General features: G+C 38.0%; 1 protein-coding gene across 14 annotated transcripts in view; it reads right to left on the bottom strand.

Moving 5' to 3' along the window:
- Positions 1–552: 552 nt before the first annotated feature.
- LOC136848008 (protein GOLM2-like) overlaps positions 553–15,218 on the bottom strand; it is a 147,509-nt gene continuing 132,843 nt past the window's right edge. For 13 of the 14 annotated variants that reach the window (XM_067120020.1, XM_067120031.1, XM_067120025.1 and 10 more), the window contains one exon: positions 2,204–5,400. In XM_067120020.1, the coding sequence (XP_066976121.1) occupies positions 5,090–5,400 (311 nt within the window). In that variant the 3' untranslated portion in view covers positions 2,204–5,089. Of the gene's footprint in view, positions 5,401–15,218 lie in introns of all 14 variants that reach the window. The other variant, XM_067120033.1, reaches the window with a different exon arrangement.

Consider the following 15,218-nt stretch of genomic DNA (forward strand, 5'->3'; position numbering starts at 1 on the left):
TTAGAGCATTGAACCGATGCACCAGAGGTGCCCAGGTTCCAGTGGGATATGTGTGAGTGTGTGCAATCTCCCATGAGATATTTATGAGAGGAACAGTGACTCTCACAGGGGAGACTGCTGCATTATTGTTAATATTTATCACACGGTTTGCATTGCAAGGGTTTTAGAACGCACGAGTTCCTTATTTTGTCCTATACTTTGATTTTGGGGCCAGTTTTGCCCACTTCATTTAATTTTTGCCACTTTTATGTGTCATATATATATATATATATATATATATATTGTCATTTTTTTTTTTTTAGTAAATCTAATACTCTTTCCTTTCAATCAGTTCTCTATCTTTCGGTAGTTTTCCTGCCCACTGTACGAGGTTCATGGATTCTGATATTTATATGATCCAAATTATTAACACAAAATACTTTCTGACTGATTTGGGTTTTGGTTCCAAAAAGCCATTCATTTTCTTCAATCGCCAAAAATTTAACCTTTGGTGGACACTACAACAGAAAATAATGCATTTATTGAAAAACGAAGGAAAATTAGTACCAAGTAATTACAAAACTGTTTTATAATAAAACATATTTTGGTGCATCATCACCAGATCAGATTCACATCATAAAAGCCAGTTATCAGTTTAATGATATCAAGAGCCACCCAAATTGGTATGAAAATACTAGGAGTTAACATTACCATGCTCTTTTTACATCCTTTTAATATTCACAAACCATCATATGCTCACATTAAACACAATGAAATTCTATACAGTACTCACAGTGAAATTCTAGACAGGCAAAACTATCGAGGTGATACAAAAGGAAATACCAATCCCTTTGTATTTTGAAGTAGCATACAGAGACAGTAAACTTCATAAAAAAGAAACTTCTGGAATGTTCAATCCAAATATCGGACCTGGGTAATGCAAACTGAATCATTTCTGGCATTACACTTCAAAAAACCCAAAATTGCTAGTATAGTATGGCATAATCAAGGAGGAGTGGCGTACCCGACAATATGTTTGCATAGAAATACAAGAACCACTTATGTAAAAGGTCAAAAATGTTGGCAAACGTCATGTTTTATTACTTCTTGGTTTTCTGCTTGGTACTTTCATTTTTTTAGAGGAATGTGTGAGAATATAGCAGTTCCTGTAATATGGCAACATTATTCACATAATGATTCTATTTTGAAAGATATCTCAGTCGTCTGTATCTGTAACAGCACAAGTAAAACGTCTCTTTGGGATTTCAGATATTTGAAAACATATCTCAGGGCACTTAGAGAATTTTGCATTAATCTGTAATTACTATACTGCGCTTTTGAGTAATAAATTTCTCCTATGCTTAAATTAAGTTGGAGAGCCATTTTCATACAGTGATACCACTATAGTTCTTACAAGAAGCTTTAGTCCCTTGGAACACGCACTAACCTAATGAAAGTAAAATTCTTTGCCGACATCTACAGCAACTGAATACAGTACACACAGTTTTTAGGACAGTAAACCTTCAAAATATTTCCCACTGTAAACTGTTAATTAAAAAAACAGGCTCTGCATTTAACTTTAAAATGCATGCATTCAGCTAATTAAAATATCGTGTTGTCTTATCACAAAGAACTGTAAAAATTATAATAGATCTAGTTTCCAAGATACAATACACTGGTTTGCTAGAACTGCCAATTTTGCATGTAGGAATGGCCAACTAGAATTAGTCATAAATTCTTATGAGTTATACTTGAGTTGCAAACAGGGGGCCTGCCCTGTGACTGTGACTCGGCGAAGGGTAAGGAAACAGTCCTGGGTGGAATTTTCTTGTTGTCATGATATGAAAAGCAACAACCTTAAATTCAGGAAATGATTATGAATCTTTTACATGTAAGAAATTTAAAGCCTTTTTGTTCATCTCACGGATCTTGTTCAACAAGAAGGTCAAGATTTAGGATGACATAATATACGAAAATAGTGGAAAGCTGAAATTATTCCTGACGTGTTTAAGCGCCATAACTACTCAAAGTTATTGATGGCTATAGTAACAAATGAATTGTAGATAAAATACTTAGATATGATTGATGCTCACAAAGAATGAGGAGCAGTCTGTAAGATTTAAACTTCATACTGGGTAAACCGAAAATATTGCTGATTTTTTTTTTGGGGGGGGGGGTTGTTTCTATCAAAATAGAGTATGTTGAAGTCAATCTCCATACTGAGTGCCGATTTTATTGACGCTTAGAATCAGTTTTTTTTTTTTAGTTAGACATGACGACTTTACACCAACTCCTGATTTTAGTAAGATATCGACGAGTTTTACGTCTTTCACTCTGTTGGGCAATTAGGGAGATACCTAAATAACAAGTAGCTTTTGTGATTTGGGTGACATTAGCAGGTGATAAAGTACTGTTTCTTACAAAGCCATATCATAACAGAGTTAAGACTTGGAATTAGAAGCTAAAAATATTAGGTCTTATAGAGCTGGCCCATACGGGTTGTTCTTGTAAAATGAATAAGATTAATTTCCTGAGAAGTTACAATTTCGTAAATTATTCATAACTAGATGGACTAAAAATGCAGAAAATTCTAACTTAAATCCCTTAAAGGGTCTGTATCCAACACTTTTCATTTGAGTCAGAAGACATTTGGACAACACAAAAAATGTTTTATTATTGGTGTTGTATTAAATTCTCTACATGTAGGAAGAGTCAAGAAGGGTAGTCATCAAGTAACTTTGCATTGAATGGGTGTGTTCAGTTCTCAGAAGAAAAACACCACATTTTTTTCCTCACTGTATACATGACTGCTACAACCCTACTGTGCGTATAATCCACTTTAATTTGTTATTCTTTATATGGTCTAACCTGGATGCTCATCAAGTTCAATTATCAAAGGGGTAAAAAAAAAGATTAAAACTAAAAACCTCCCCATCCATATTTCTGTACACTGTTTGCATCAAAATACACAAACTGAAAATAAACCACAAATCTGGAACCTTCAGGAACGTCTCAAAATCCCCCCTTAAAGATTTTAACCCATCCCCAGATTTTAATGTCTTGTCAAGAGTTTCGTAAATGGCCATTTCCCCAAAACATATGAGCTTTTATTATTGACTGAAAAACTGCTAGTTGATATTACTTTAATTTCATTTATCCAAGGTCCAGCTGCATGTTCTACATCAATGTACTCTTTGATGACATAAGTTTGATATTGTGGGTGCAAACTGGTAAGCAACCTTGAAATGTAGGCACATCTCGCTCACATTCAGAACAAGGGATAGGATCCGTCAAGGTTTCCTTCATGTCTAAAGTGTAAAGATCTTCATAGAAGGGGTACTAACAACACCACTCTTCACATTATCGGATATCTGAATATAAACGACAAAAGAGACTATAAAACAATAATCTCCACCACATGGAATGAGGTGAGGATTAACAAGCCTAGTGACAAAATCCCTTTCCATATACTAAAAAACTTTGTTCCATGAAATTTGTTCTTAATCCAATTCTGCTCCAGCTGGTAGTCACTGTCCAAACCCTAATTATTTATTACATGTATAGCATAAATTCATATAACTATATTGCTTAATTACACACTACTATTCAAAATAAAAGACCTTATATCCCAGATAGCAAAATTAAACAATTGACATAACTCATACCTTGTACAATAAATGTTTGTACAATTTCTCTGACACTTTTATGCTGAAGGTTTTGTAATAATAAACAGCTGAACCAACATACACACAACAAATTTTCATCTAGAATCTAAACATAGTAGGCTTAACAGAAAAACTGCTTTAAATATTGTATCCTGCTTATTCTGAGAAATGATACTACAAGCTAACTGGATCCTGTGCCAACAATGAACCTGGGCTTGAAAAATGAACTGGCAGAAGGAAAGAGGTAAAAAAAAAAATATACTTGTATTAATGTTCCTGAAAACTGGAACTTCCTGTTACTACACTTGATTATATTTGTACGGAGTCATGTTGAATGCATGATTAAAAAAGCAGTCTAACGGATGAATGCTCATGAATCAAAACCGTGCAAAAGCGTAACATATTATATATACCAAAAATTATATAAAGTGAAAAGATTACTATACCTAGGCTATCTTCAACCCAAAGGCAGTACCTATTAGCTTAAACTCCACAAAACCCGGCTACAATCATTCTTTCCTACATCAACTTACTAATAAACTATGACCCTTCACAAAAACATCACTAGCTGGATAAAATCACTACTGCCTGAATATGAAGAATACATTAATATTCAGAAGAAAGATTAGAATTAGGTATATTGTACAAATATTAAGTCAACTCCTATTTGTATTCCAACCATTCATTCCAATTAAAACTACAAATCCCTGTGCATAGTCTTCACTCAACACTATCACACAAATACATAAGAAAGGAATGATAAAAAACTACCCGATTCTCTGGCAGACGCCTAGCACAATGTAAGAATCCACACAAAATGGCACACTATATAAAGTTCAACATCTGTACAAATACAGTGTCAGTGCTGCAAATACAAAACAGTACTCATATAATACCAGCATAGTTGCTGTTGCATTGCTGCCTTATATCAAATGCCACACACAAGACCTTATTCAAAGCTTATACAGAATATATATATTTATTTATTCAATATATGTACAACAGTCTTGTTCAAAAGGTGATGCCACAATCTGTGCAAAAGAAACTTTTCATATAAGGAATATTGTCTACAAGTCATGGATGCTGGTTTAAAAAAAATATCTTTTATGCAATGAATACAAGAATGCCCAATTCTGTTTACTTTCATCATCCATTTCACTGAAGCGTCGAAACTCGATAGAAAAACTGTTCTCATTGTTCATGGTGCAAAGTAATGAATGTGAAAGTAAACGGGATCACTGAAGGATTTTTGCATGTGTTTCTATCTTTTAAGTTAACCATTTCCTTAATAATTATAAAGGTGACGATTCTCAGCAAAATTTTTTTTTCCATATGTTTAAGAGATTAACCCTTTTTCAAAAACTAAATACACTGGTAATTATGACACAAAATTGCTTGGTATCTCACTAAAAGCTATCCAAATAAATATAGTCAACACTCAAGTGCTAGTGGATGTCAGGAGGTCTTCCAAGATTCCTTATTTTATTTTCAAGATTTGTGTCATAATAATTTCCTTGATTTCCAACATCGTCATCAACATTCATGTCCTGATGATTAAAGCTATCGGCCTGGAATGGTTGCGGGACCTCGAGAGCTCCTAAATTTCCATTCTTCAGCACTTCTTTTCTTTCTTCGTGGATACTGTCTCTGTCATTGACTTCACGGTTCTGTTTTATCTCATTGCCTTCCTCATCCTGGTCATCCATCATATCCTCAACAATTTTCTCCTCTTCGTCAATGGCTGCATCTAAATTATCTGCATAAATGGGAAGGCAGTGTTATGTTTACGTAAGTTTTACATACACAATGATTATATATACACACACACACATATATATATACTGTGTGTATATATATATATATGTATTATATAGTGCGTGTTTGTGTGCATGTATGTATATGTACACATACAGAAATGAGTTTTATGGATTACACTATAAGGAGATAATAACACGCAGGAGAAGAACAGCACAACATCAAGTCATTATTAACAACAAGCTTATGTGTAAGATAACATGACAAAGGGCAAAGTTGACAAATATATTACAACTTTCAGGGAAATAAGCTTAGGGCCATATAGCAGCTTAAGACCTTCACTGAGCCCACATTCATCACACGACACACTACAAGACAAGTGTCAGGCACTACATATATAGATGGTGAAAGTGAGAAGGCAATAACAGCAGGGACGATAATAAATACTGAATGGGCAAAAGTGTACATACAATTATTCTACGATTAGATTTGTATATAGATGTGATCACGTAATAATAACACTGTTTATATAATGCAAATTAAAATACAATGAAATTTAATTTTCATATAAAGAAAAGCTACGTACATCATAATTATAACTTTGCCGCTGCTTCCAGAACATAGGACATAGTAAAATATTTAAAGGTGAAGATCCGCAAGACATGGGATCCACAGGTCGGTGACCACCTTTCCGTCCGCATTCCTCAATGTATACCTGGCTTCCGAAAAATAAATCAGTCATACCCAAACCTGTCGTCTTGAATCTCACAGAGGAGTGAAAGGTAAACATGCGGTTTTGGCCCAGCCATTAATGGACTAAATACGGCGGCATTTACCTTCAGAGAGCCTTTAGCAGACTCAAAACGGCGACACAGTCTAGGCCTCTGAAAGCTCCTTCCTCAGAGAAACCCCATGCCATTAACGGACTAATAACGGCATCCCCGCAAGGGCACGTTTTGGCATTTTGAACGGTTTTGGGCCTTCACGACTCACGTTGACCACTCGAATTCTAACACCATTAGCGGACTAAATACGGCGCATACTTGCGTTTTGGTGTGTGACTGAAAAGATGGCAGAGTCTGAATTACAATGCAAATCCGGAAACACAGAAATCGTCTGTGTGCTCCATTCGCCCACAAAGCCAGATGCGGTGAAGCTCCCCCCGTTTTTGCGCCAGAACACAGTATGTTGGTTTCTGCGCACTGATGCTCACTTCCGCGTGGCGCGCATCACAAATGAGAAGACCAAGGCAGATGTTACCATGACGATGCAACCTGAAGAGGTCTTCAACAAAATCTCCCCATGGCTTGACTCACAGCCAGACAAAGCCACGTACTCGGCCTTGCGAGACAAGCTGATACAAACATATTCCATACCTGTCCCCGAAAGAGCACAGCGCGCACTAGACCTGTTGACCCAGCCCCTAGGGGAAGTATCACCTAGGGACTCCTGGGACAAACTGCGAGGTCTGGTAACACTACCGGGTATTGACACAGACGGGCACAGGAAGGAAATCAGCCTGACAAAAACAATATTCCTGTGGCGCCTTCTGCAGGAGGCGAGGGGCCAAATTAAAGACGCAGACATCCTTCCCATGGATGAGCTGGTCGACATCGCACAAAAAATCCATGAGGCCACTAAAACCTTCAAACACACCGCTGCCCTCGCAGACTGCAGTCTGACAATGGAGGACGACGACCCAGAAAACACAAACGCGATCTACAGGAGGAGGGCACTGCCGAGGGAGCAGAGGGCACGGGCATACCCGGCGTGGTGCTACTTCCACAGGAGATTCGGCCCCAGCGCCAAGAACTGCAGATCCCCCTGTTCCTTCACCAAAAAACGAGAAGGGCAGCCACAAGTAACAGCTGTGGCCATGAAAAACGTCTCCCGACCAGCAGGAGTCTTCATCAGGGACGCAATATCAAAGCGGCACCTGCTGGTTGACATGGGGACTATGCAGTCGGTGTTCCTAACGTCGGAGGAGGACCACACCTGGACAGCTGACTCCATGCCCTCCCTGTCAGCCGTGAAAGGAACCCCCATCCGCTGCTATGGAACCACGACACGCACAATTTCCATCTTGGGCCGCAGGTACCACTGGCCTTTCGTCATCGTGGAGGTCAAGTTCCCCCTCCTGGGCGCTGATTTCCTGGGACACCACGGACTCCTGGTCGATGTCAGCAGGCAAAGCCTCCTTGACACCGGAACCTGCCACTCCCCACCACTCTCCAATGGAATGGGGATGCCCGCCGTCTGCTTCACAGCCTCCAGCAATTATGCCGCCCTCCTCCAGGAGTTCCCAGAAGTTTTTAAACCAGAGCTCCACCAGTTGCGGGGGCGGGGCCAAGCATGGCATCTTCCACCACATAACTACAACAGGCCCCCCAACTCATACCAAGTTCCTGACCCCCCAAAACTACAAGACGCTAAACAGGCTTTCGCCGGGATGGAACAAATGGGTGTCTGTATCAAAGCGTCGAGCCTGTGGGCATCTCCTTTACATATGGTAAAGAAGTCAGATGGCTCCTGGAGGCCCTGCGGAGACTACCGTCGTCCGAATTTAGTTACCACACCAGACCACTGACCCCTGCCGAACATGCAAGACCTGATGAGCGGCCTTCATGGGGCCAAGGCATTCACTAAGATGGACTTGCTTATATCATACTTTCAGGTTCCTGTGCATCCTGATGATGTTCCGAAGGCAGCCATCATCACACCGTTTGGGACATAGACCTTCTACTCCACCTTCGGCCTCAGGAACGCAGGGCCACATTCCAACTCCTGATGGACACCATCCTGGGGGACCTGCCCTTCTGCATCAGTTTCGTAGATGACATCCTTATCTTCTCCAAGTCCCCAGAGGAAAACCTTCGCCATGTCTGCGCCGTCCTGAAACGCCTGCAGGAGAATGGATTAGTCATCAGGTTCGACAAATGCACATTCGGGGCGGAAAAAATAGATTTCCTCGGACATGAGAGGAGTACGCCCCATGGCCTCAAAAGTGAAAGTAATAGAAAAGAGTCTGATGCTGCAGACAATCAAGGCCCTTCAAGAGTTCCTCGGCATGGTGAACTACTATCACCGTTTCATCCCAGGCATCGCCTGCATCATGTATCCCCTGACAGCAGTCCTGAAGGGCAAGCCAAAAACTTTGACGTGGACGCTCCGCAGCAGCAGGCATTTGAAGAGACGAAGACAGCCCTCGCGAGTGCCACCACCTTGACGCATCATGACCCTACTGCTGCCCTGAGACTCACCACCGACGCCAGCAACATCGCCTGCGGGGCAGTGCTCGAGCAAATAGTTGACTGCGCCCCCCGACCTCCAGCCTTCTTCAGTCACAAGTTGTTGCCGGCAGAGACCCGCTACAGCACCTTCGACAGAGAGCTGCTCGCAATCTACCAGGCTGTGCGGCAAGGGTGGGAGACGGGCGTCTATCCCGATGAAGACGTAAGTGTAGGAATCCAGGCCGGCCTGTAGGTGTTGGTTCTGTCCATGAAGGTCTTATGGCAGGGCGCAAACTTCTGTGCTAGTTCCCTCAACCTTGGAAGAGGGGTGTCTGTGCCGCTGGCTGATGTCGGGAAGAATTCCCCTGGAACAGCTAGTGTTTCTCCGTTGAGTTTTTCTGCAGGGGACACGTCGCCATCTGCTCTCGGTACAGTGCAGAGACCCAGCAGGACCCAGGGGAGCTGGGCCTTCCAGTTTTCGTCGGTGCAACGTGCCATTAGTTCTCTATATGTGGATGAGTTCCATTTCAAGAATTCGCTTGCTCCCAATAGCATAGAGCACTTTACACTAACAAATCTTTCCATCAGGACAATTTGAAATAAAACTTATGGTAAACAAATTTCTTTCATCTCTTCTTGAAAAAGTGGCAATGAAACATTGTACCACATTTGCCCACATTGAAGATGCTATTTTTTTTCTGAAACAATTCTTGAATAACTTACTGTGCCTCCTAGAAGCTGATGGTTACATTTTATACAGGCCTATGCTAATCTCTGAGGAAGGATATGTTTTATCTTTGCTAGACACTCTTCAGAATTCCTGTAAATGAACTCTAAATGCAGTGTAATACTGTAATTATACTTAGCTAAAATAGTATCTAACGTATCAAAAACTATGAGTAGTCACAGAGACCCTGTATCTTAAAAACTACAGACACCACTCTACATATAAACATTCAACTTACGAACATTCAGAGATGCGAATAAATGGGACTGCAAATTAAAATTGTGTTCAGAGCACTCCCTTTTGCCACCCATAAGTTCAAATTTTGTTTTGCAAGCCTATTCTGTACATACAGCACTGTATGTGCAGTGCATTGTGTGCTTTAGGATGAAAAAATGCACGGTACTGTATTGACTTTATATCACACTGTACTTGAATAGGTGTGAAGAGTACAGTAATCAACTTACGAACAATTCAACATACAAACGGCTGTCCGGAACGAAACTCGTTCATAAGTAAGGTGGTGTCTGTATAAGTAATCACAGACACTCATTCCTGTATCAGCAGACAAGTGCTGTATGTCAGTACTATCAGTATTTTCATCTTCATCAGATGAACCCTGACTTTAAGATAACATTATTGGTTAACAAAAGTAAAACTGTGGTATGTTAAAAAAAAAAAAAGGTTTAACAGTAAATTTTACTACAGCAAGAATATAGTAATCAAACATGTTTATGTGGCGCTTTTGCAATGGGTAGCAATGTACAAAATATTTTCATGGTTGAATATTTAAATTATTTTTTTTATTTGTAATATCTGAAGCATTGATTTTAATCTTTACTCTACTGCTGTTTTGTTCTATTTGGAATATCATGTTCATGTGGTATTTTTAAAAAGTGTAACTGTGTCATAAAATAACTCCTAACTCCTGCATAAGTCTACTATATCGAACATTATCAGTCTTAAAATACTGTACCAGCTGTTCCTCCATCCATTTGCAAGCACTGACATACTGTTGACCAAAACCATTTCTACAGTACTGACACCTGGCTGAGCAGTATAACTGCATACATTACTTGATATTCTGTTCAGGTTTTTCAGTTTGCTAGTATGGCAAAATTTAAGTGTTAAAATAAATGATTTTAAAAAACATAAACATAGAGAAATATGGTACGCACATGAAATAAAGTTCACATATCCCACATACTGAATAACTGATTTATGAGATTCAGGCTTTCAAGCAAAGAACTGGGGTACTTTTGGCCATTCAGTGCTAAAAAAGTGAAAAGAGGGACTTGGAGTGATTGGACAGCAAAATAGAGAGATCTACAATATAAAAGAAATGAAGTACAGGGATCTACAGGTGGAACTGGGAGAATATCCCACAGTTGCACCAAAAAGTAAGTTGGAGAGGTTGGACAGCAAGACTGAAGAAAGGAACCAGGAATGGAGGTGAAGTAAAAGGCTTCAGAGTGGGTGCAACTCAGGACAAAAGGGACACTTCAACAGCCTTTAGTAATACCTACAGTTCACTACATGAGGTGCACTGACAGCACTAGCCCACCACAGGGGAATAACATGCAAGCTCCATTTTCACTATCTTAAGCTATACTCAAGAAAAAGCCAGTTAACAATAGAGTTTCCTAATAGAAATACTAGGAATACACTCTGTCTCTGATGTTCATCACTATGACATGATGATCAGAAGTTACCATAACTCTCAGACTTGGGCCTCATCCACAGCTGAAATATCCATTACAGCTAGATCAAGTGCATTACCACAAGTTTGAGTGGGCACCTTGGTAAACTGGAGACAACTCAGTGTGATAAGGAATTTCATAGTTGATCTATCATGATGAGCAGTATACAGCAGATACCAGTCAGTGTGTGCTCAGGAATCAAGACCCTTGAGATAGCATAAGGTTTCATGGGATCAGTGAACTACAGCATGCATATTTTGTTTTATATGGCAGTCAGCTGAGATTAGGATATACTCCTAATATAAATGTATTATATTAATTGCTAAAAATTCTGACTCCTATTATCTCATGGCAATCACATTCACAATTGCTCAGATAATAAACAGAGAGGCCTGTTCCATAGTGAACGGCTGTAGCCTGTGTGTGCGCAATGCTACAGCACTGAATAAAGAGGATCATCAAATCCTGGAATAAAGAACTCTGCTTTATCCTTATTTCTATACTGGAAACAGTTCCTGATAATAAAATTTAGAAACAAGACCCTGAAGCTCAGGCAATGCTATCTATACTTTGAATTACAGTACATTTATTTTTATTATAATGAGCTGCATGTCTAGAGTTCTGTTTGATAATGGCTGAGGTTATTAAAAAGTATGAAACCTATGAAATATAAAAATATCTTTTTAAAGAACTACTAAATTAGTCAACAGGCACGTACATTAACCCTTAAACGCCGAGCCTCTATTTACAAAAACGTCTCCTGTATGCCGGCGGCGTTCGGTGAGTTAGCGCCGAAGCGTAAAAAAATTTTTTTTTAAAAAATCACAGCATGCTTATTTTTTAAGATTAAGAGTTCATTTTTGGCGCCTTTTTTTTGTCATTGCCTGAAGTTTGGTATGCAACCATCAGAAATGAAAAAAAATATCATTATCATATATAAATATTGGAATATATGACAGCAAAAAAAAAAACTCATATAATTGTATACAAATCGCGCTATAAGCACAACGGTTAAAGCTAATGAGTTAATTTTTTTAAGTTGTATTGTACACTAAATTGCGATGATTTTGGTATATAACAAATTGTAAAACGATCAAAGCAACACAGAGAAAATGTTATCACAAAATGATGCATGAATTCGTAACGCCGCATAGACGTAAAAAAATGTTTTTTCAAAATTCACCATAAATCAAAATATTGTGCTAGAGACTTCCCGTTTGTTGAAAAAATGAAGCTAATTGACTGAATATTACTAGTCTGTAAGTGTTTTAGCTTACAATTGCAGTTTTCGACCATTTCGGTCGAGTTAAAGTTGACCGAAAGTCAAATTTTTCTATTTATCGTAATTTATATGAAAATATTTCAAAACTGATAAAAGCTACAACCATGAGTTATTTTCTGTTGTATTGTACATGAAATTGCGCACATTTTCATATATAAAACTTTATGTAACGACTAATATAAAACGGTGCAAATATTACGACGAGACAAAAGAATTTCTGAGATGTTTGGCCGAGTTACCACGCAGACGTAAGGAAAATTTTTTGTCAAAAATTCACCATAAATCGAAATATTGTGCTAGAGACTTCCAATTTATTGCAAAATGAAGTTAAACAATTGAATATTACTAGAATGTAAGAGTTTTAGCTACAATTGCGTTTTTTACCATTTCGGTCGAGTTAAAGTTGACCGAAGGTTGAAATTTTGGCAGTTATCGTGATTTATGTGAAAATATTTCAAAACTGATAAAAGCTAAAACCATGAGCTATCTTCTGTTGTATTCTACATGAAATTGCACACATTTTCATATATAAAAGTTTATGTAATGACTAATGTAAAACGATGCAAACATTACGACAACATGACGAAAGAATTTCTGAGATGTTCGCCGAGTTACCGACGCAGAGCGTAAGGAAAAAGTTTTTTTTTTTTTCAGAAATTCACCATAAATCGAAATATTGTGCTAGAGACTTCCAGTTTGTTGCAAAATGAAGGTACATGATTGAATATTACTAGAATGTAAGAGTTTTAGCTTATAATTGCATTTTTTTGACCATTTCGGTCGAGTTAAAGTTGACGAAGCTTGAAATTTTGGCAGTTATCGTGATTTATATGAAAATATTTCAAAACTGATAAAAGCTACAACCATGAGTTATTTTCTGTTGTATTCTACATGAAACTGCGCACATTTCCATATATAAAACTTTATGTAACTACTAATATAAAACAGTGCGAACATTACGACAACGTGACAAAAGAATTTCTGGCGCGACGTAAGGAAAAAGTTTTTTTTAAAAATTCACCATAAATCGAAATATTGTGCTAGATACTTCCAATTTGTTGCAAAATGAAGGTAAATGATTGAATATTACTAGAATGTAAGAGTTTTAGCTTACAATTGCATTTTTTACCATTTCAGTCGAGTCAATGTTGACCGAAGGTTGAAATTTTGGCAGTTATCGTGATTTATATGAAAATATTTCAAAACTGATAAAAGCTACAACCATGAGTTATTTTCTGTTGTATTGTACATTAAATTGCGCACATTTTCATATATAAAACTTTATGTAACGGCTAATATAGAACAGTGCAAAAATTACGACAAAATGACAAAAGAATTTCTGAAATTTTCGTCTGAGTTACCGCCCATGCGTAAGAAAAAAGTTTTTTTTAAAAAATTCACCATAAATTGAAATATTGTGCTAGATACTTCCAATTTGTTGCAAAATGAAGGTACATGATTGAATATTACTAGAATGTAAGAGTTTTAGCTTACAATTGCGTTTTTTGACCATTTCGGTCGAGTCAGAGTTGACCAAAGGTTGAAATTTTTTGTAGTCGATGTACGGTACGTCCACTTGGCACCCAACAGACAATTTTAGTCGACGTATGATACGTCCAGTAGGCGTTTAAGGGTTAACAGTGCACTGCTCAAGAGTGTTCCATAAAATTCCAAACATAAAAATATTGACATGGTACAGACAGTATGCTGTTAAACCTTAGTATGCCAAAATAAACCTTCAAGGACTACACAGGATAATGTTTGGTTTCAAATGTAAATAGCTTGTCTGACACACATTTTGGTACAAGAAGGGGAAGAGAGGTTGAATGTAACCTCAAGAAAGGTACGGTTGAAAAATCAAGGGACCTAGGCTATGGCACTGCTGATTATCTACCACTATTCTTACTAATTTGTAACTCTCACAGAGTTGGTCTTAGAAATTATAATCATACCTTATCTAGTTGATTACGATTTCTTAATTCTTGATAACTGAAAAAACTGAAAGTCTTAGGGATTTCGACATAACTTCTGTGATGCTATACATATTTATTTCAAAACTTTGTGTTTAATCTTGCTAACTGGATAAAATTAAAATGTTAAGGCTTTTGACAAAACTTCTTACAGATTTATTTCAAAACATGGCATTTAATATTCCCTGAAACTTGAACAGTAGTATAAAACATTTTTCATTCTCAACGTCAAGTTATACTATACCTGTATATGGGTACTGGATTACAGATCATTTTCATTAAATGTCCATGGGTAAGATAAACAGCATGACTTCAGTGTGGTGTTCTTATTTTAATGAAGCATGCTAAAGGCTAGGTTGGTTTATAAATACAGGCAGTCCCCAGTTTACGACAGGGGTTCTGTTCCAATGCCGCATCATAAGCAGAAAATCGTCGTAACCCGAAATATCGTCGAAAATCGTAAGAAAACCTTACTTTTAATCACTTGGGTGCCTTTTAAATGACATAGACTGCATTTTTATTGAGTTCTTCATCAAAAAACCTCCAGATTTTGACTATTCTGCCCTTTTGGAGCCATATTTCTTCCGTCAGATTGGCGTCATAAACTTGGAACATGTATTGTAACCTGATGAGCGTCGTAAGTTAAGCCCATTGTAACCCAGGAACTGTATGCATTATTTACTACTATGAGGATCATTATTCCATAAATGAGTCATTTGTTAAGGATAGTGCTTTTAATGATGGAAACCACAGACAAAGTTTGGACACTTGTGAAAACAATTACTGATACACGAAAAAAAAAAAAAAACAAGCTGTAAAAGCAGTTGCCAAGATGACTCAACAATCACAATAACAACATACATGCGCCTTTCAGTTATCCAAAATGCAACTGAAAGAAAGAGGGGCAGGGTTG

Source organism: Macrobrachium rosenbergii, chromosome 18, assembly GCF_040412425.1.
Source record: "Macrobrachium rosenbergii isolate ZJJX-2024 chromosome 18, ASM4041242v1, whole genome shotgun sequence".
Lineage (NCBI taxonomy): Eukaryota > Metazoa > Arthropoda > Malacostraca > Decapoda > Palaemonidae > Macrobrachium > Macrobrachium rosenbergii.